The sequence below is a fragment of the Thamnophis sirtalis genome, unplaced genomic scaffold, assembly GCF_051295495.1.
Source record: "Thamnophis sirtalis isolate CommonGarterSnake01/CBP01778 unplaced genomic scaffold, rThaSir2_p1.2 scaffold_14, whole genome shotgun sequence".
NCBI classification, from domain to species: Eukaryota; Metazoa; Chordata; class Lepidosauria; order Squamata; family Natricidae; genus Thamnophis; species Thamnophis sirtalis.
The window spans coordinates 6742233-6762166 of NW_028261394.1; the positions used below are offsets into that span (position 1 = coordinate 6742233).

Consider the following 19934-nt stretch of genomic DNA (forward strand, 5'->3'; position numbering starts at 1 on the left):
GTCCCTCCTTAGCCATGAAAGCCAGCTGGGTGATTTTGAGCCAATCACCAGGAGAATGAGAGTTCTAGTCCCTCCTTAGCCATGAAAGCCAGCTGGGTGATTTTGAGCCAATCACCAGGAGAATGAGAATTCTAGTCTTACCTTAGGCATGAAAGCCAGCTGGGTGATTTTGAGCCAATCACCAGGAGACTGAGAGTTCTAGTTTTACTTTAGGCATGGAAGCCAGCTGGGTGATTTTGAGCCAATCACCAGGAGACTGAGAGTTCTAGTTTTACTTTAGGCATGGAAGCCAGCTGGGTGATTTTGAGCCAATCACCAGGAGAATGAGAATTCTAGTCTTACCTTAGCCATGAAAGCCAGCTGGGTGATTTTGAGCCAATCACCAGGAGACTGAGAGTTCTAGTTTTACTTTAGGCATGGAAGCCAGCTGGGTGATTTTGAGCCAATCACCAGGAGACTGAGAGTTCTAGTCCCTCCTTAGGCATGAGAGCCAGCTGGGTGATTTTGAGCCAATCACCAGGAGACTGTGAGTTCTAGTTTTACTTTAGGCATGAAAGCCAGCTGGGTGATTTTGAGCCAATCACCAGGAGACTGGGAGTTCTAGTCCCTCCTTAGGCATGAGAGCCAGGTGGGTGATTTTGAGCCAATCACCAGGAGACTGTGAGTTCTAGTCTTACTTTAGGCATGAAAGCCAGCTGGGTGATTTTGAGCCAATCACCAGGAGACTGAGAGTTCTAGTCTTACTTTAGGCATGAAAGCCAGCTGGGTGATTTTGAGCCAATCACCAGGAGACTGTGAGTTCTAGTCCCTCCTTAGGCATGAAAGCCATTTGGGTGATTTTGAGCCAATCACTAGGAGACTGAGAGTTCTAGTCCCTCCTTAGGCATGAAAGCCATTTGGGTGATTTTGAGCCAATCACTAGGAGACTGAGAGTTCTAGTCCCTCCTTAGGCATGAAAGCCAGCTGGGTGATTTTGAACCAATCACTAGGAGACTGAGAGTTCCAGTCCCTCCTTAGGCATGAAAGCCATTTGGGTGATTTTGAGCCAATCACCAGGGGACTGTGAGTTCTAGTCCCTCCTTAGGCATGAAAGCCAGCTTTATAAGAGTAAATAGGATTTGGCCTAGTGGTTAAGGCACCAAGCTAGAAACTGGGAGGTGGGGAGTTCTAGTCCCTCCTTAGGCATGAAATCCAACTGGGTGATTTTTGAGCCATTCACCAGGAGACTGAGAGTTCTAGTCCCTCCTTAGGCATGAAAGCCAGCTGGGTGATTTTGAGCCAATCACCAGGAGACTGAGAGTTCTAGTCCCTCCTTAGGCATGAAAGCCAGCTGGGTGATTTTGAGCCATTCACCAGGAGACTGAGAGTTCTAGTCCCTCCTTAGGCATGAAAGCCAGCTGGGTGATTTTGAGCCAATCACCAGGAGACTGAGAGTTCTAGTCCCTCCTTAGGCATGAAATCCAACTGGGTGATTTTTGAGCCATTCACCAGGAGATTGTGAGTTCTAGTCTTACTTTAGGCATGAAAGCCAGCTGGGTGATTTTGAGCCATTCACCAGGAGACTGTGAGTTCTAGTCTTACTTTAGGCATGAAAGCCAGCTGGGTGATTTTGAGCCAATCATCAGGGGACTGTGAGTTCTAGTCCCTCCTTAGGCATGAGAGCCAGCTGGGTGATTTTGAGCCAATCACCAGGAGACTGTGAGTTCTAGTCTTACTTTAGGCATGAAAGCCAGCTGGGTGATTTTGAGCCAATCACCAGGAGACTGTGAGTTCTAGTCTTACTTTAGGCATGAAAGCCAGCTGGGTGATTTTGAGCCAATCATCAGGGGACTGTGAGTTCTAGTCCCTCCTTAGGCATGAGAGCCAGCTGGGTGATTTTGAGCCAATCACCAGGAGACTGTGAGTTCTAGTCTTACTTTAGGCATGAAAGCCAGCTGGGTGATTTTGAGCCAATCACCAGGGGACTGTGAGTTCTAGTCTTACTTTAGGCATGAAAGCCAGCTGGGTGATTTTGAGCCAATCATCAGGGGACTGTGAGTTCTAGTCTTACTTTAGGCATGAAAGCCAGCTGGGTGATTTTGAGCCAATCACCAGGAGACTGTGAGTTCTAGTCTTACTTTAGGCATGAAAGCCAGCTGGGTGATTTTGAGCCAATCACCAGGAGACTGTGAGTTCTAGTCTTACTTTAGGCATGAAAGCCAGCTGGGTGATTTTGAGCCATTCACCAGGAGACTGTGAGTTCTAGTCCCTCCTTAGGCATGAAAGCCAGCTGGGTGATTTTGAGCCAATCACTAGGAGACTGTGAGTTCTAGTCCCTCCTTAGGCATGAAAGCCAGCTGGGTGATTTTGAGCCAATCACCAGGAGACTGAGAGTTCTAGTCTTACTTTAGGCATGAAAGCCAGCTGGGTGATTTTGAGCCATTCACCAGGAGACAGTGAGTTCTAGTCCCTCCTTAGGCATGAAAGCCAGCTGGGTAATTTTGAGCCAATCACCAGGGGACTGTGAGTTCTAGTCTTACTTTAGGCATGAAAGCCAGCTGGGTGATTTTGAGCCAATCACTAGGAGACTGTGAGTTCTAGTCCCTCCTTAGGCATGAAAGCCAGCTGGGTGATTTTGAGCCAATCACCAGGAGACTGAGAGTTCTAGTCTTACTTTAGGCATGAAAGCCAGCTGGGTGATTTTGAGCCATTCACCAGGAGACAGTGAGTTCTAGTCCCTCCTTAGGCATGAAAGCCAGCTGGGTAATTTTGAGCCAATCACCAGGGGACTGTGAGTTCTAGTCTTACTTTAGGCATGAAAGCCAGCTGGGTGATTTTGAGCCAATCACCAGGGGTCTGTGAGTTCTAGTCCCTCCTTAGGCATGAAAGCCATTTGGGTGATTTTGAGCCAATCACCAGGAGACTGTGAGTTCTAGTCCCTCCTTAGGCATGAAATCCAACTGGGTGATTTTGAGCCAATCACCAGGAGACTGGGAGTTCTAGTCCCTCCTTAGGCATGAGAGCCAGGTGGGTGATTTTGAGCCAATCACCAGGAGACTGAGAGTTCTAGTCTTACTTTAAGCATGAAAGCCAGCTGGGTGATTTTGAGCCAATCACTAGGGGGCTGTGAGTTCTAGTCTTGGCTGATTCCGATGGAATGATATATTTTTTGCCTCTTCCAGTCTGTCTGGGTCAAAACTGGAACTTTACAGTGGTGGAGAAGTTGGAAGCCTTACCGTTGGATTGATGTGCAGGTTGCTCTGGAACAATTCACTGCGAACGACGGGACACGGGACAGCATTCTCTTCATCTACTACACGCACAACGAGGAAAAGAAGGTAGGCGTGTCCGCGCCGCTGGGGGGGGGGGGAGTTCGCACCCAGTCCTTGACCACAATTTGACATGTAAAAAAATGCAAATGGAAAAATAGGAACCATCTTTGGTGGGAAGGGAACAGCGTTCCATGCGCCTTTGCGTTGAGTCATGCCGGCCACATGACCACAGAGACGTCTTCGGACGGCGCTGGCTCTTCGGCTTTGAAACGGAGATGAGCACCGCCCCCTAGAGTCGGGAATGACTAGCACAGATGTGCGAGGGGAACCTTTACCTTTTTATAGAAATGGTTGTGCAAAAGGGAAAAAGTTGAGGTTGTGACGTTGTTATTTCTACTGTGGTAAAGAGAGTTGGAAGTCAGTTCCTTTTTTTATTTTTCCTTTTTTCCTCTTTACTCCATATTTTCTCCTTTTTTCCCCTCCCCCCGCCTAGTTTTCTATGACTTTTTAAATGTTCTCTTGGTATTTTATATATTGATAAACTAATAAAAGCGCATGAAAAATGTCTCGGAAATAAACAAACAGCCAGGGGGCCCTTGAAATGTGCACATTTCAGGCGTGAAATCGCATCGGGAATGTGATTTCCAAAGGTTGTCCACTAGGAAGCAGTATTGCCAAGAAGAAACTTTGCGGTGTGCAAAATGAAGCTTGTAACACATTTGAGCACTTATGAGTTATTCTTCTACTTGAGTCATGCCGGCCACATGACCACGGAGATGTCTTCGGATGGTGCTGGCTCTTCGGCTTTGAAACGGAGATCAGCACCGCCCCCTAGAGTCGGGAACGACTAGCACGTATGTTACCTTAACGAAGATCTGATCTTGACATGTTCTTTGTGTTCTCCAGTACGTCCACATGTTCCTCAATGAAGTCACCATCCTGGTTGAGATTCTGAATGAGGCCAAACATTCCTTTGCTCTCTATACGCCGGAGAGGACTAAGCAGCGGTGGCCCGTCCGTCTAGCTACGAGCACTGAGCAAGAAATGCACGACTGGGTATGTTTAGAGAGATGTAGTTTATCTCTGTGTGCCTGTTGATAGCTAATTCCAAAGCTTAAGTCACACTCTAGTAGGATTGACCTACGGCCCCAAAACAGAATGCAAATTCTTCATTTTGGACTCAGTTTGTCGGCTGAGCCCAGACCTGGCCTTGATAAACCATCATTGGTGGCTTGGCTCAAGTTGTAGAGTGACATAGTGATGGTTATTTATCTAACTATGGTTTAGAAGGAGATAATATTGTGCTTGAAATGGGACTTTCCTCCAGCTGTTTTGGGAGTACAGTTCTCAAGATGGTGAGTGAAGAATTGGGGGGCACTGGACTAACCGTATCCAGTAGAAGGATGGGAATTTGGTGGGACTGGTTAGGTCTTCCAGAAAGAGTAGGAAGTGTGGAGTACTTGTTAGTCTCTGAGCTTAGTTGTTTTCTTGCAGACACTTCTTTACCAAACAAGGTGATATCATCCGTGCTAGAAAGGATTTGTTCTTGACACTCAGACAAATTAGCTATCAACAGGCACACAGAGATAAACGACATCTACACACCATTGAAAAGAGACAAGCGCAAAGCCAAAAAATAAAGGAAACAAAAAGACCAAAACATCTCCTCTCCAGCAAGCAACATCCAGATGAGCAGTGGTTAATACCAGGATTAACACTAGATTAGCAAGCAAGAAGTAAGCCATAACCCAACCAAGGAACCACCAACTCAGACAAACAACCTTATAGTAAACAACAGCCTAGTCAAGGAACCACCAAGAAAATTCCCACCAACACTGACACTTGTATATGAACACAGAGCAAACCCACTACTTACACGGATGTTGTTACCTAGTTGGGTAATGAAACGTCTGCAAGAAAGCCACCAAGCTCAGAAAGCACCATTGACCTCCACAATTCGAGCTACAAATATCCTCATCTAAGGGTTAGGAAGGGTTTAAACCGTGTCTATCTCTTTCCCAATTCCTTTGTGTCTCCCAGCTGGCACTCCTGAACATGTCTTGTTGTGAGAGCCGGCAACTGCAGGGCCCCCCTTCTCCTGAAGCCATCTGGTCGCTGACCTGCAAAGGTGACATCTTTGTGAGCGAGCCCAACCCTGACCTGGAGGCCCTGACGCACCCGATGCCTTGTGATCAAATGTGAGCAACCTTGATCTCCAATCTCCCTTGCTAAATAAAATGATTTTGGAACCGAGAACAATCTCTCTCTTAGCACGATTTGATGGGATAGAGATGAACCAAGGGACAGGTGTCCGGGTAAGAGCTGACCAGCTGCTACGATGATGTAATGCTGGGAATGAGTCGGCAAGGTTTTTGGGATGATATCACTTTAAGAGCCTGTAATAAGAAGAGGCCCTGTTGGGGCGTATCTCTCTCTCCCTGTGTGCTTCCGTGCTGTAATTGCTGTTTGTTTGAGGTCTGACTAAAGTAAGTGTATGTATATATTCTTTGTAGATAAAACCACTATTTATAATGCAAACCTCTTAATTACCGTGTTTGCTCCTGGGCTGATTCACACAGTCACACTGTGTGCACTTTGACAACAGGGATTAGAATGAGTGGGCTATTCTCCTTGTAGGTTTTGGCGCCAAGTCGGGGGACACCTGCGCATGATTGAATGCAACAGCGATGGCATTGTGTGGGGAGTGGGTTACGACCACACCGCCTGGATTTACACCGGTGGTTATGGAGGAAGTTTTTTGTCAGGTAAGAAATATCCCTTCCAGTCAATCCTCGCTTCAGTTGAACATGGCCAATTTTACAAGAACATCTGTCTCTGTCTCTCGCTCGCTCACCCAAAATAGTGTTTTTCAACCTTAGAGGTTTTAAAATATGTGGACTTCAAGTCCCAGGATTAATGTTGGCTGGGAAATTCTGGGAGTTGAAGTCCTCGTATAGAGTTCTATGTGGTTTACTAATATCCTGGATTGATTTATTAGGATGCTGTACTTCAACCGTCCTGTACATTTGCTATAATTTGTGGCATTGCGTTAATAGCAGTAGCACTTAGATTTATATACCACTTCGCAGTGCTTTCCAGGCCTCTCTAAGTGGTTTACAGAGTCAGCCTCTTGCCCCCAACAATCTGGGTCCTCATTTTACCCACCTCGGAAGGACGGAAAGCTGAGTCAATCTTGAGCCAGTTAGGATTGAACTGCTGGCAGTGGGAACGCAGAGTTAGCCTGCAACATTGCATTGTAACAACTGCACACTATGCCTTCCTTCCTTCCTTCCTTCCTTCCTTCCTTCACTATAGCAGACTTATATATCGCTTCACAATGTTTCACAGCCCTCTCTAAGGGGTTTACAGAGTCAGCCTCTTGCCCCCCAACAATCTGGGTCCTCATTTGACCCACCTCAGAAGGATGGAAGGCTGAGTCAATCTTGAGCCAGTCAGGAACAAAGTAGCAATAGCAATAGCAGTTAGACTTATATACCACTTCAAAGGGCTTTCAGCCCTCTCTAAGCGGTTTACAGAGTCAGCATATCGCCCCCCACAGTCTGGGTCCTCATTTCACCCACCTCGGAAGGATGGAAGGCTGAGTCAACCTTGAGGCGGTGAGATTTGAACCGCTGAACTGCAGATAGCAGTCAGCTGAAGTGGCCTGCAGTGCTGCACTCTAACCACTGCGCCACCTCGGCTCTCCTGGCAGTGGGCAGAGTCAGCCTGCAATAATGCATTTTAACCACTGTGGGCCATGGATGGAAGGAAGGAAGGAAGGAAGGAGGGAGGGAGGGAGGGAGGGAGGGAGGGAAGGGAAGGGAAAGGAAGGGAAAGGAAGGGACTAGCAATATACTGATATACTGCTTCACAGTGCTTTTACAGCCCTCTCTAAGCAGTTTACAGAGTTGACCTCTTGACCCCAACAATCTGGGTCCTCATTTTTTGGACCTTGGAAGGATGAGAAGCTGAGCCAACCTTGAGCTGGTCAGGATCGAACTCCTGGCAGTGGGAATGCAGAGTTAGCCTCCAACACTGCATTGTAACAACTGCACCTCTATGGCTTCCTTCCTTCCCTTCTTTGCTATAGCAGACTTATATACCGCTTCACAATGCTTTACAGCCCTCTCTAAGCGGTTTACAGAGTCAGCCTTTTGCCCCCCCACAATCTGGGACCTCATTTTACCCACCTCGGAAGGACGGAAGGCTGAGTCAACCTTGAGCCTGGTGGGATTTGAACTGCTGAATTGCAGTCAGCAGAAACAGCCTGCAAGTGCTGCACTCGAACCCCTGCGCCACTGAGGCTCTAACTCAAATCTTTTGAGTTTGGAGGTGGAAGAGGGTCGTTTAATCAGAAGCCAAAACACCAGGAAGGAAAATGAAATGCAGGAATAATTTTCATGGACTTGACTTAAACAGGCTTGGCAGGCAATCCTGAGAACATCCATCCGCAGGCGGACGTGAAGAGCATCTACATTTACGAAAACCAGCGGTGGAATCCCGTCACGGGCTACAGTAACAGGTGGGAAAAGCAGAACAGGTCAAAATTCTGTGTTTGACAGCCTGTTGCAGTGAGAATTATGCTATCTGCTCACTTCCATCATCCTCCCCCTCTTTTAATGTCCTCATAATCCCTTGCGGGGTGGAGTCTTGGGCAACTGAATGGAGCTGAGTGTTTACTGGCCGGATGCCTTCCTGTCACCAGTACGGAGTTTTTCCCCCCAGCAGATACGTACTGTATAGTCTCATTGTGCCCAGAGAGAGAGTAATAAGTGCCTCTACCTAGGTTCGAACTCACAGCCTCCTGATGGGGATGCAAGAGCTCTGCCTCTAGGCCACTACACTACTGGTTATTTTCATGTCCTAAAATATGAACATCTCTCAATTTGATGATGATGATTATTATTTTTTTGGCAAGCTTCCTTAACCCACAAGGCAAATTTGATGAATCTTGAGTCTGTTTGCTTTAACAGAGGCCTGCCCACCGACCGGTATATGTGGAGCGATGCGTCCGGCTTGCGCGAATGTACCAAAGCTAACACCAAGACCCCATCACCACAGTGGTCTTGGGTAAGTGGGGCTTTCTCTGCAGCCCATGATAATCGACGAAGGAGAATATTTGTGGCTCAGGGTTGGAATGCGGGGTCCTGGGTGCTCTCTGAGCTTGGAGAGAGAAAAGGGGAAGGAAGAGGGGAAGAAGTAGAAAGGAAGAGGAGGAAGAGGAAAAGACAGGAAGAGGAGGAGGAGAGAGAAGGAGGTGGAAGAGGGGAAGAAGGAGGAAGAAGGAGGAAGAGGAGAAGATAGGAGGAAGAGGAGAGAGAAGGAAGAGGGAGAGAAGTAGAAAGGAGGAGGAAGAGGGGAAGAAGGAGGGAGGAGGAAGAGGAGAGAGAAGGAGAAGGAAGAGGGGAAGAAGTAGAAAGGAAGAGGAGGAAGAGGAAAAGACAGGAAGAGGAGGAGGAGAGAGAAGGAGGTGGAAGAGGGGAAGAAGTAGGAAGAGGAAAAGACAGGAGGAAGAGGAGAGAGAGGGAGAAAGAAGAGGGAGAGAAGTAGAAAGGAGGAGGAAGAGGGGAAGAAGTAGGGAGGAGGAAGAGGAAAAGACAGGAGGAAGAGGAAAAGAAAGGAGGAAGAGGAGAGAGAAAGAGAAGGAAGAGGGGAAGAAGTAGGGAGGAGGAAGAGGAAAAGACAGGAGGAAGAGGAGACAGAAAGAGAAGGAAGAGGGGAAGAAGTAGAAAGGAGGAAGAGGAAAAGACAGGAAGAAGAGGAGAGAGAAAGAAGGAAGAGGGGAAGAAGTAGAAAGGAGGAAGAGGGAAAGACAGGAGGAAGAGGAGAGAGAAAGAGAAGGAAGAGGGGAAGAAGTAGAAAGGAGGAAGAGGAAAAGACAGGAGGAGGAAGGAGAAGAAGAAAGAGGGGAATAAGTAGGAAGACAGGTGGAGGAGGAGAACTGTAGGGTCTTTATTGATTCCTTAGCTTGGTTGTTTCCTTGCAGACATTTAATGACCCAACTAGGTAACATCATCAGTGCTAGAAGGGAGTGGGGTACGCCGCAAGGAGGAGGAGGAAGAGAATGACTCTGGGATCCCTGGTGCTCTCTGAGCTTGGTCGTGTTTGGGAAGATGTTTCACGACCCAAGTAGGGAACATCATCAGTGCTAGAAGGGAGGGGGACTTGTGGAGAGGAGGAGGAGGAGGACTGTGGGGAGATTTGGGTGGGGAGGAGGAAGAAGAGGAGGAGGAGGATAATGACTATGGGGTCCCTGGTGCTGAGCTTGGTTGTATTTAGGCAGACATTTAATGACCCAACTAGGTAACATTATCAGCATTAGAAGGGAGTGGGGTTTGCAGAGTGGAAGAGGAGGAGGAGAGGAAGGAGAAGGAGGGGGAAGAGGAAGACTGTGGGATCCTTGATGCTCTCCGAGCTTGGTTGTATTTAGGCAGACATTTCACGACCCAACTAGATAACATCATCAGTGCTAGGAAGGAGTGAGGATTGTGGAGAGGAGCAGGAGGAGGAAGAGAAGAAGGACAATAGCTATGGGATCCTTGGTGGTCTCTGAGCTTGATTGTATTTAGGTAGACATTTCACAACCCAACTAGGTAACATCATCAGTGCTCGAAGGGAGTGCGGTTTGCTCTCCGTTTATCTTCTAGTGGCTTGCCCTATCAGTGTCGGAAAGAACTCTTGTCATATTCAAATTCCCATAATCCCTTCTCCCAGTATCGTTGGGGAGCATTCTGGGAAGTCAACAGGGGATTCCCCTCTCCTCCTCCCCCCCACCCCCCCACCCCCCGAGATTCCAGAGCCAGGCAGGGGAATAAAATTTCGTTCTGTTATAAATCCTTTTTTTCTCTCGGCCGCGCAGGTGTCCGACTGGGCCATCGATTTCAGTGTTTCGGGCGGGACCGACCGAGAAGGTTGGCAGTACGCAGGAGACTTTCCCGCGTAAGGACCTTGGTCTTCTCTCTTACTCCCCCCCCCAAAAAAATCCAAGTAACTGGCTTAAATCATGGGACCAATTGCCCTCCACCCCCCCTGTCAGGGATGCCTCCTTCAATATCCAAGAAAGAGAAACCTCAACTCCATTTGAATAGAGATAAAAGTACTTTCCCTCGATATGAATCGATAGCAGCGGAAAGCAAAGCAAGATCTGAGGCAAAAAGGCACGAACAAGTACATATCAAGTGATTGCCCAGCCCTCTCCCTCCAGTTACCGCAGCCCAGGGTCCAATCTGTACAGTGTGGGGGGGGGGGTGTTTCCTGCCAGTTCTAACCTCTTCTATAGAAGAGGTTCCACAAATCTACCGTGCCGTTTAGAACCAGTTCCAGCTCCCTCCCCCCCCCCGCCCGTCCGCACATCATCAAGATGAAGAGCGAGAGGAGGAATTCTGGGAGTTGAAGTCCACAAGTCCACTGGAGGTTTTTAAGAAGAGATTGGACCACCCTTTGGCTGTAGTGGTGTTGGCTTTCCTGCTTGAGCTGGGGGTGGGACTAGAAGACCTCCCAGGTCCCTTCCCAACGTTTGTTATTCTGTTCTTCTCTGTTCCAACAGGTCTTATCACGGCTACAAAACAATGAAGGACTTTGTGCGCCGGAGACGCTGGGCCAGGTAACCTCTTTCACCTGTCACAAGGTCCATTTTAAAGCATGTGTGTGTGTCGTCCCCCCCGCCCGCCGTCTCCATTTCTAGAGAACTCGTTGTTTCTTCTGTTGCTTTGTTGTTTTTTTAGAACATCGGATGGCATTCCAAACACAACGTTTGCTTTGGCCCAATAAATGAGGAGGCCGATAAAAAGATTAGATAGAGAGATCTCCAAACCAGCTTCTTCTGACGGGGCCCTTTTTTACGCCTCAGTTGGAAAGCAATTTTTACCCTTTGCCTTCCACCCACACTTGATTTTATAAAATCCCGCCCCATATTTCATTAGAATTGGTTTATAATACACCTGCTCAAGAATATATGGTTTATAATCAGGAATATACGTTGTTAACTGAAGACTTTTAAAATTTAGCAAAATTGATCAATTTTAAAGCAAATGCTGCATTGGAGGTATATTTATGTAGACGAAACTAGCCAAAGCTTGATCTTCTTGTTAGATAGGATGAAACACTGGTTCCACCACAAAACCACGGTCGACTAAAGCGCGCTCGACGAAAGCGCGTACCTGACGTCATCACAGCGCGATGAAAAAAGCACGCTGTGAGCGGTAAAGCTAAAATTAACGCGTAAACCTAAACCTAACCCCCCAAAACCTAACCCTAAACCTAACCCTTAACCTAACCCTAAACCTAACCCTTAACATAACTCTAAACCTAATGCTAACCCTTAATCTAACCCTAAACCTAACCCTTAACGTAACTCTAAACCTAATGCTAACCCTTAACCTAAACCTAACCCTAACGCTTAACCTAACCCTAACCCTAAAGCTAACCCTTACCTTAACGTGAATCGGCTTGCTTTTTAAAGCACCCTTTTTTCTCCGCAGTCATTGTTGTCGCGCTGCTGATGACGTCAGCGACGTGCTTTAATCGGGCGCGCTTTAGTGGGCTGCGGTTTTGACGTGCCACGTGAAACACTATAATTGCAATTTCATTCTAGTGATAATGCACATATAATGAGCATATCAACCGCTACCAAACGAAACTTAGAATCTAGTTAGCATTGTTGATCCCCTTCGTAGATTTTCAGTCCTGCTTACTCACAAGTTCCTGTTGAACTGAATCGCAAGTAATAACTGTCAAATAAGTCAGAAACTAATCTGAGATTGGGGGAAAAAACAAACAAACTGAAGACCAGCTCTCCCGCTGGTAAAATATTTTTACTTCTTGAACAGAATATTTTGTCAGTATTTTGTCATGACAAGGAAATGCGATTGATCTACGAAGGAGATTTAAGAGCAAATTTAAGCTAAATGGCATGAAATGCTTAAAAGCTTTCATTTTGAAATTTGTTCAAATATGAAAATGTTTTTTAATTTGATCAGGTAAAATTGCTCCCAGATACTTTAACGTTTATTATCATATAGTTGCATCAGTATTTTTAAACTTTCCCAACACTGTTCAAAATTAAAAAAAATAGCATCATATTGAAAAAAAAAAGAATATATGTTGTTTTGGGGTGTACTTCTGGACTTGGGGGCGATTTTATGATTGGTTAGAACAGGAATATAAGTTAAAAAAAAGAAAAAGATTGCCGATTAACCATTATCAAATCAAGGTGAGGGAAATGGAACAAATAGAAAAATATTAAATACAAATATATAGTTCAAAAGACGATACCAGTGGAATTATGATAGGGAAATAAGATATGGAAGAGGAAAATTATTTCTATGTAAATATGAGGATTGCTGGAATTTCACCCCGAAAATCTGTAAACTGGGAAATTAAAAGGGGTTTAGGCTCAGTGGCTAAGATGCTGAGCTTGCCGATCAGAAAGATCGGCAGTTTGGCGGTTCGAATCCCTCGCTCCGCGTAACGGAGCGAGCTCCCGTGACTTGTCCCAGCTTCTGCCAACCTAGCAGTTCGAAAGCACGTAAAAAATGGAAGTAGAAAAATAGGCACCACCTTTGGTGGGAAGGGAACAGCGTTCCGTGCGCCTTCGGCGTTGAGTCATGCCGGCCACGTGACCACGGAGACGTCTTCGGACAGCGCTGGCTCTTCGGCTTTGAAACGGAGATGAGCACCGCCCCCTAGAGTCGGAAACGGCTCGCACATATGTGCGAAGGGAACCTTTGCCTTATGTCCTATGTTTGTATTATTTTTAATATTTAATATTTAAGCAATGTTTACCTCAGGGAAGCACCACATTGGGGAGGAAAAGGCCTAAAACGAAAGGCGTTGTTGAACTCGTTTTCGCTTTGCATAATGTTATGTTTGGTTTGGATCAGGGTTTTGCTAAATAAATGGCAAGGGAGAGTAAGATACACATCCTAGCTCGTTTGTTCTTTCATTCACTAAAGGGCTGTTTATAAGAGTCGGCGAGGAATGTTTTTCTGAAAGGAGCCAATGAAGGATTCAGCCAGGGCGCCTTTGGCCGAAGGCCATTCCTTCCGCTTCGATAGAAGAGAATATTTGTAGCTCAGGGTTGACCTGATGAGGGCTCCTTGGTGCTCTCTGAGCTTGGTGGTTTTCTTGCAAACGTTTCATGACCCAACTGGGTAACATCATCAGTGCTAGAAGGGAGTGGAGTTTGCAGGGAGGAGGAGGAGGGGAAGAAAAGGAGAACTATGGAGTCTTTAGTGCTCTCTGAGCTTGGTGGTTTTCTTGCAGACGTTTCATGATCCAACTAGGCAACAATAGCAATAGCAGTTAGACTTATATACCGCTTCATAGGGCTTTCAGCCCTCTCTAAGCAGTTTACAGAGTCAGCATATCGCCCCCAACAATCTGGGTCCTCATTTTACCCACCTCGGAAGGATGGAAGGCTGAGTCAACCCTGAGCCGGTGAGATTTGAACAGCAGAACTGCAGAACTGCAGTCAGCTGAAGTAGCCTGCAGTGCTGCATTTAACCACTGCGCCACCTCGGCTCTACATCATCAGTGCTAGAAGGGAGTGGGGTTTTGGGGGGGGAGAGGAGGGGGAGAGAGAAGGAGAAGGAAGAGGGGAAGAAGTAGGATGGAGGAAGAGGAAAAGACGGGAGGAAGAGGAGAGAGAAGGAGGTGGAAGAGGGGAAGAAGTAGGAGGAGGAAGAGGAAAAGACATGAAGAGGAGGAGGAGAGAGAAGGAGGTGGAAGAGGGGAAGAAGGAGGAAGAGGAAAAGACAGGAGAGAAGAAGGAAGAGGGAAAGAAGTAGGAAGGAGGAGGAAGAGGAAAAGATAGGAGGAAGAGGAGAGAAGAAGAAGGAAGTGGAGAAGTAGAAAGGAGGAGGAGGAAGAGGAAAAGACAGGAGGAGGAGAGAGAAAAAGAAAGAGGGGAATAAGTAGTAAGACAGGAGGAGGAGGAGGACTGTAGGGTCTTGATTCCTGAGCTTGGTTGTTTCCTTGAAGACGTTTCATGACCCAACTCAGTAACATCATCAGTGTTGGAAGGAAGTTGGGTTTGCAGAGAGGAGGAGGAGAACTATGGGGTCTTTGTTGCTCTCTGAGCTTGGTGAGCTTCTTGCAGACATTTCACGACCCAACTAGGTAACATCATCAGGATTGAAAATGTGCCTCACATCCTCCCTCCCTCCCTCCCTCCTTCTCTCTCTCCCTCCCTCCCTCCCTCCCTCTCTCTCTCTCTCTCTCTCTCTTAATTTCCAGGAAATGTAAAATTGTCACCAGCGGACCCTGGCTAGAAGGGCCTCCAATCGCTTTGCGAGACGTCTCTATCATGTCACAACCTCCTGGGTCAAAGGAAGAGTTTGTCCCTCTTTGGGCCATCAGCGACAAGGGAGACGTTCTCTGCCGGCTCCAAGTCACCCCCCAAAATCCGGCGGTAAAAACTTTCCTCCTCTTTTTTGTTTGTTTGTTTGTTTTTAAACAGTTTCTTTCTATATTTTCACATGACAAACATAAGCGCTTAGTGAACGGCGCCTTATTGTCTGGGTCAATATATATATAATACTTTCGCTACTCATTTTATACCTCTACTATCCAACCATTTATAAAAACAAGTCCCATGTTAAAAAGTACTCTGTATTCTTTTGTTTTTAGTGTCCATCTGTCCATTTCTGCACAATCTATTTTTTAAAAAATTACATCATCTTCTATCGCTGGGATGACGAATCTCTGGCACACAAATCACAGGTGGCATGTGGAGCTGTTTGTTAGGGCACGAGGGGCATTGCCCTGTCAGGCAGAGATGTGTGTGTGTCTCCCCCCCCCCCCCCGTCTACTCTATTCTACTCTACTAATAGAATAGTAGAGTAGAATAGAATAGTAGAGTAGAATAAGAGTAGAATAGAATAAGAGTAGAGCAGAATAGAAGAATAGAGTAGAATAGAAGAGTAGAGTAGAATAAGAGTAGAGTAGAATAGAATAGTAGAATAGAATAGAATAGAATAGAATAGAATAGAATAGTAGAGTAGAATAAGAGTAGAGTAGAATAAGAGTAGAGTAGAATAGAAGAGTAGAGTAGAATAAGAGTAGAATAGAATAAGAGTAGAGTAGAATAGAAGAGTAGAGTAGAATAAGAGTAGAATAGAATAAGAGTAGAGTAGAATAGTAGAGTAGAATAGAAGAGTAGAGTAGAATAAGAGTAGAATAGAATAGTAGAGTAGAAGAGAAGAGTAGAATAAGAGTAGAATAGAATAAGAGTAGAGTAGAAGAGAAGAGTACAGTAGAATAGAATAGAAGAGTAGAGTAGAATAAGAGTAGAGTAGAATAGAAGAGTAGAGTAGAATAGAATAGTTTAGAATAAGAGTAGAGTAGAACAGAATAGTTGAGTAGAATAAGAGTCGAGTAGAGTAGAATAAGAGTCGAGTAGAATAGAATAGAATAATATAGAGTAAAAGTAGAGTAGAATAAGAGTAGAGTAGAGTAGAATAACTGGAAAGGACCTTGGAGGTCTTCTAGTCCAACCCCCTGTTCAGGCATTCAACCCAATACCATTTCAGACAAATGGGGCCAAAGGCGCTTTATAACTGTCTCGCTTAGCCACAGAAACGTTGGGCTGAATTCTGGTCATACGTCAAGGACTTCTTGTCTAGTCTTCGTGTCTCCCCAGAGTCTTCAGCATCAGAGCACTTCAGCTGTGGGAAGTTTACCTGGGCACAGGTTGCCCGACTCAAAGAAGGGATGGGAAAGGACAGAGACAGATGTTCTCCTCTTGAAGGTCTTCTAGGCTCACAAAGCTTTTGTCATCCACGCTCTCTTCCCCCAACAGGGCACCTCCTGGCTGCATGTGGGAACAGACCAACCCTTCGTTTCGGTCACCATAGGGATGTTTCACCAAGTCTGGGCTGTCGCCCAAGATGGCTCGGCATTCTGTCGTGGGTCGGTGTCTTCCAAGAAACCAGAAGGTGAGTTTGTAGCCAGTCGAGAGTAAAGATGGAAGGAGGGAGGGAAACGAATCAAGGAGAGAAGCAACCTAGAGCTAAGGGGACATTTCCTGACAGTGGGACAATTAACCAGTGGAACAACTTGCCTCCAGGAGTTGTGGGTGCTCCAACACTGGAGGGTGTTGAGAAGAGAATGGACAATCATTTGTCTGAAATGGTATTGGGTTTAATGCATGAACGGGGTTGGACTAGAAGACCTCCAAAGTCCTTTCCAGTTATTCTATTCTACTCTACTCTACTCTACTCTACTCTACTCTACTCTACTCTACTCTACTCTACTCTACTCTACTCTACTCTACTCTACTCTTATTCTACTCTACTCTTACTCTATATTATTCTATTCTATTCTACTCTTATTCTAAACTATTCTATTCTACTCTGCTCTTATTCTACTCTACTCTTCTATTCTACTCTACTCTACTCTTATTCTACTCTACTCTTACTCTATATTATTCTATTCTATTCTACTCGACTCTTATTCTACTCTTATTCTACTCGACTTATTCTACTCAACTATTCTGTTCTCCTCTACTCTTATTCTAAACTATTCTATTCTACTCTTCTATTCTATTCTACTCTACTCTTATTCTACTCTTATTCTACTCTACTATTGTATTCTATTCTACCCTACTATTCTATTCTATTCTATTCTACTCTACTATTCTATTCTACTCTACTCTACTATTCTATGCTACTCTACTCTTATTCTACTCTACTATTCCACTCTACTATTCTATTCTACTCTACTATTCTATTCTACTCTACTATTCTATTCTACTCTACTCTTCTATTCTACTCTACTCTTATTCTATTCTACTCTTATTCTACTCTACTATTCTATTCTACTCTACTATTCTATTCTACTCTACTATTCTATTCTACTCTACTCTACTATTCTATTCTATTCTACTCTACTCTACTATTCTACTCTACTCTACTATGCTACTCTACTCTACTCTTATTCTATTCTACTCTTATTCTACTCTACTCTACTCTTATTCTAGTATCCTATCCTTAATTCTATCCGATCCCAAAAAGTTTATGCAGTTTGCCAACTCTAGTTTTCTGTGCATCTAATGCTCAGCCAGGCCCAAAGTCACCCAGCCGGTTTTCATACCTAAGGTAGGCTTAAAACTCACCGTCTCCCAGTTTTTTTAATCCAGCCTCTTAACCACAAAACCAGACTGACACAACCCACAGTTCCTGCTGTGTTTTGAGCCAGTCACGTTTAGTTTAGAAGACAGGATTTGTGTTGTTGATATTTTTCAAGGAACAAAGTAAATGCTTTGAGTTTCCCACCCATTAAAAGAAGGGGAAAGGATGACTTTTCCCCCCTTTTAAACAAAGGTTTAAAAGCCAAACTCAGTCCTTTGCCTGTTAATCCCAGCCAACAAAATAGTTGGCTTCAAACAATGTGGCGATCGTTGAACCTAGTCCAAGAAGCCGGCCAATTGCTAAAATTGGCCGCATGTAATAAGTCAAGTTTGTATTTCCGTGTTCTGACCGAGGCTTCCCCAGAGCATGAATCAAACTCCTGGTCCCGACAAAAACCCCTTTCATTAATTGACTGTGAATTCTGCTCCTTCACATCCAGCAAAGTCTTTCAAGGGAGGATTTACGGTCACAGACCTTATCTGGCTTGGAGAGCTGCCAGGTTGATATCTGCAAAACTTGGCAAGGAGTCTTGGAGAGTCACGAACCAATGAAGCGAATGAATTATCTCCTGCAAGCTCCACTCCTCTTTTATTTCCTCTGGGAAGGGCCATTCATCATCCACCTGTGGCCTTACTCCCAAATCAACCCTTGTTCTTTAGCTGTTCCCTTCGTCTGGCAATTCTGTGCATGCGCACACTGGGAACAGGCTCCAGCTGTTCCTCTGCCTCACTGATGTCTGACTCAGAAGGCAGCTGATAACTGTCAGATGGCCCTGGCCCCCTCTCTGCCTCCGACACAGGGCCCCCCTCAGAGCCTTCCCCAGACTCCAGGACTGGCCCATCTTCCTCCCCAACCCTCCTCACTCTCCGAATCTGCTGCCAGCTCCATTGGCCCCTGAAGGGCCACAACACTCAATGGCTGCCTTAATTCAATGAATTCAAATAAATAACAAGGAAGGAAATCATTTTTGTTTCTTTTACTTCTTGCTGGTTTTCTGGCAATATCCAGGCGAATGCTGGTACCACGTCCCTTCTCCTCTGAAGCAGAAATTAAAGCAGGTTTCCGTGGGCCGAACGGCGGTGCTGGCTGTGGATAAAAATGGTGAGGAGAGAATCCGGTGTTCCCGGTTGGGTTTCTCTTTGTAATGGTGGCTTTGGGGGAAAGAAAATCTGGTTTCTTTTGAGTTGCTGGCCAATTGTGTAAGCGCTCCATGGGAAAGGAAGTGCAATTACATTGTAAAATCACGGAACAATCTGTACTTGTTCGTGGTTAGCAATTGAATTGTTAACCGTTCACTCATTAGCCATTGCTCACAAGTTGCAACGGCGGTGAAAAAAAAGGGACTTATGGACCGGTCCTCATACTTATGACCAACACCGCATCCCCACAGTTACCCAATCAAAAGTCTGGGACGTTTATTTGTTTATTTGTTTGTTTGTTTGTTTGTTTATTTATTTATTATTTATTATTTATTATTTATTATTTATTTATTTATTTATTTATTAGACTTATATACCGCTTCATAGGGCTTTCAGCCCTCTCTAAGCGGTTTACAGATTTTTAGCAAATTGAGTAGGCAAATTGCCCCCACAGTCTGGGTCCTCATTTCACCCACCTCGGAAGGATGGAAGGCTGAGTCAACCTTGAGCCGGTGAGATTTGAACCGCTGAACTGCAGATAACAGTCAGCTGAAGTGGCCTGCAGTACTGCACCCTAACCACTGCACCACCTTATCATTAGCATGTGTTTAACAATGGTTGCAATGTTCCAGGATCACTTGTGATCTCCACTTGTGATCTTCTTAGCCCAGAGGTCACCAACTGGTGATCCGTGAGAAAGTTTTGATGGTCCACAGAAAAACTATTTGCATTTTTTAAAATTAAAAGTTTTAAAGAGTTTTACAAGTATGTACCTTCCCTCCCCCCCCCGACCCCCACATCCCCGAGCAGAGCAAATACAGGGTATAATAGTAATAGCAATAGCAGTTAGACTTATATACCGCTTCATAGGGCTTTCTATTAATTATATCTGTCTGTGTCTGTCTATTAATTATATCTTAATTATAGCTATCTGTTAATTATATCTGTTAATAGCAATAGCAGTTAGACTTATATACCGCTTCATAGGGCTTTCTATTAATTATATCTGTCTGTGTCTGTCTATTAATTATATCTTAATTATAGCTATCTGTTAATTATATCTGTTAATAGCAATAGCAGTTAGACTTATATACCGCTTCATAGGGCTTTCTATTAATTATATCTGTCTGTGTCTGTCTATTAATTATATCTTAATTATAGCTATCTGTTAATTATATCTGTTAATAGCAATAGCAGTTAGACTTATATACCGCTTCATAGGGCTTTCTATTAATTATATCTGTCTGTGTCTGTCTATTAATTATATCTTAATTATAGCTATCTGTTAATTATATCTGTTAATAGCAATAGCAGTTAGACTTATATACCGCTTCATAGGGCTTTCTATTAATTATATCTGTCTGTGTCTGTCTATTAATTATATCTTAATTATAGCTATCTGTTAATTATATCTG

The 19934-nt window shown here is 45.0% G+C and overlaps 1 protein-coding gene across 5 annotated transcripts in view; it reads left to right on the top strand.

The window, feature by feature from the left end:
* The window catches only part of TECPR1 (tectonin beta-propeller repeat containing 1), a 50182-nt gene that overhangs the window by 23624 nt on the left and 6624 nt on the right, over positions 1–19934 (top strand). For 4 of the 5 annotated variants that reach the window (XM_087729474.1, XM_087729475.1, XM_087729478.1 and 1 more), the window contains 11 exons: positions 3162–3317; positions 4158–4307; positions 5292–5449; positions 5889–6016; positions 7671–7773; positions 8225–8321; positions 10111–10190; positions 10798–10854; positions 14487–14661; positions 16051–16186; positions 18389–18481. In XM_087729474.1, coding sequence (XP_087585600.1) covers positions 3162–3317; positions 4158–4307; positions 5292–5449; positions 5889–6016; positions 7671–7773; positions 8225–8321; positions 10111–10190; positions 10798–10854; positions 14487–14661; positions 16051–16186; positions 18389–18481 — 1333 coding nt within the window. Of the gene's footprint in view, positions 1–3161; positions 3318–4157; positions 4308–5291; positions 5450–5888; positions 6017–7670; positions 7774–8224; positions 8748–10110; positions 10191–10797; positions 10855–14486; positions 14662–16050; positions 16187–18388; positions 18482–19934 lie in introns of those variants that run through there. The other variant, XM_087729479.1, reaches the window with a different exon arrangement.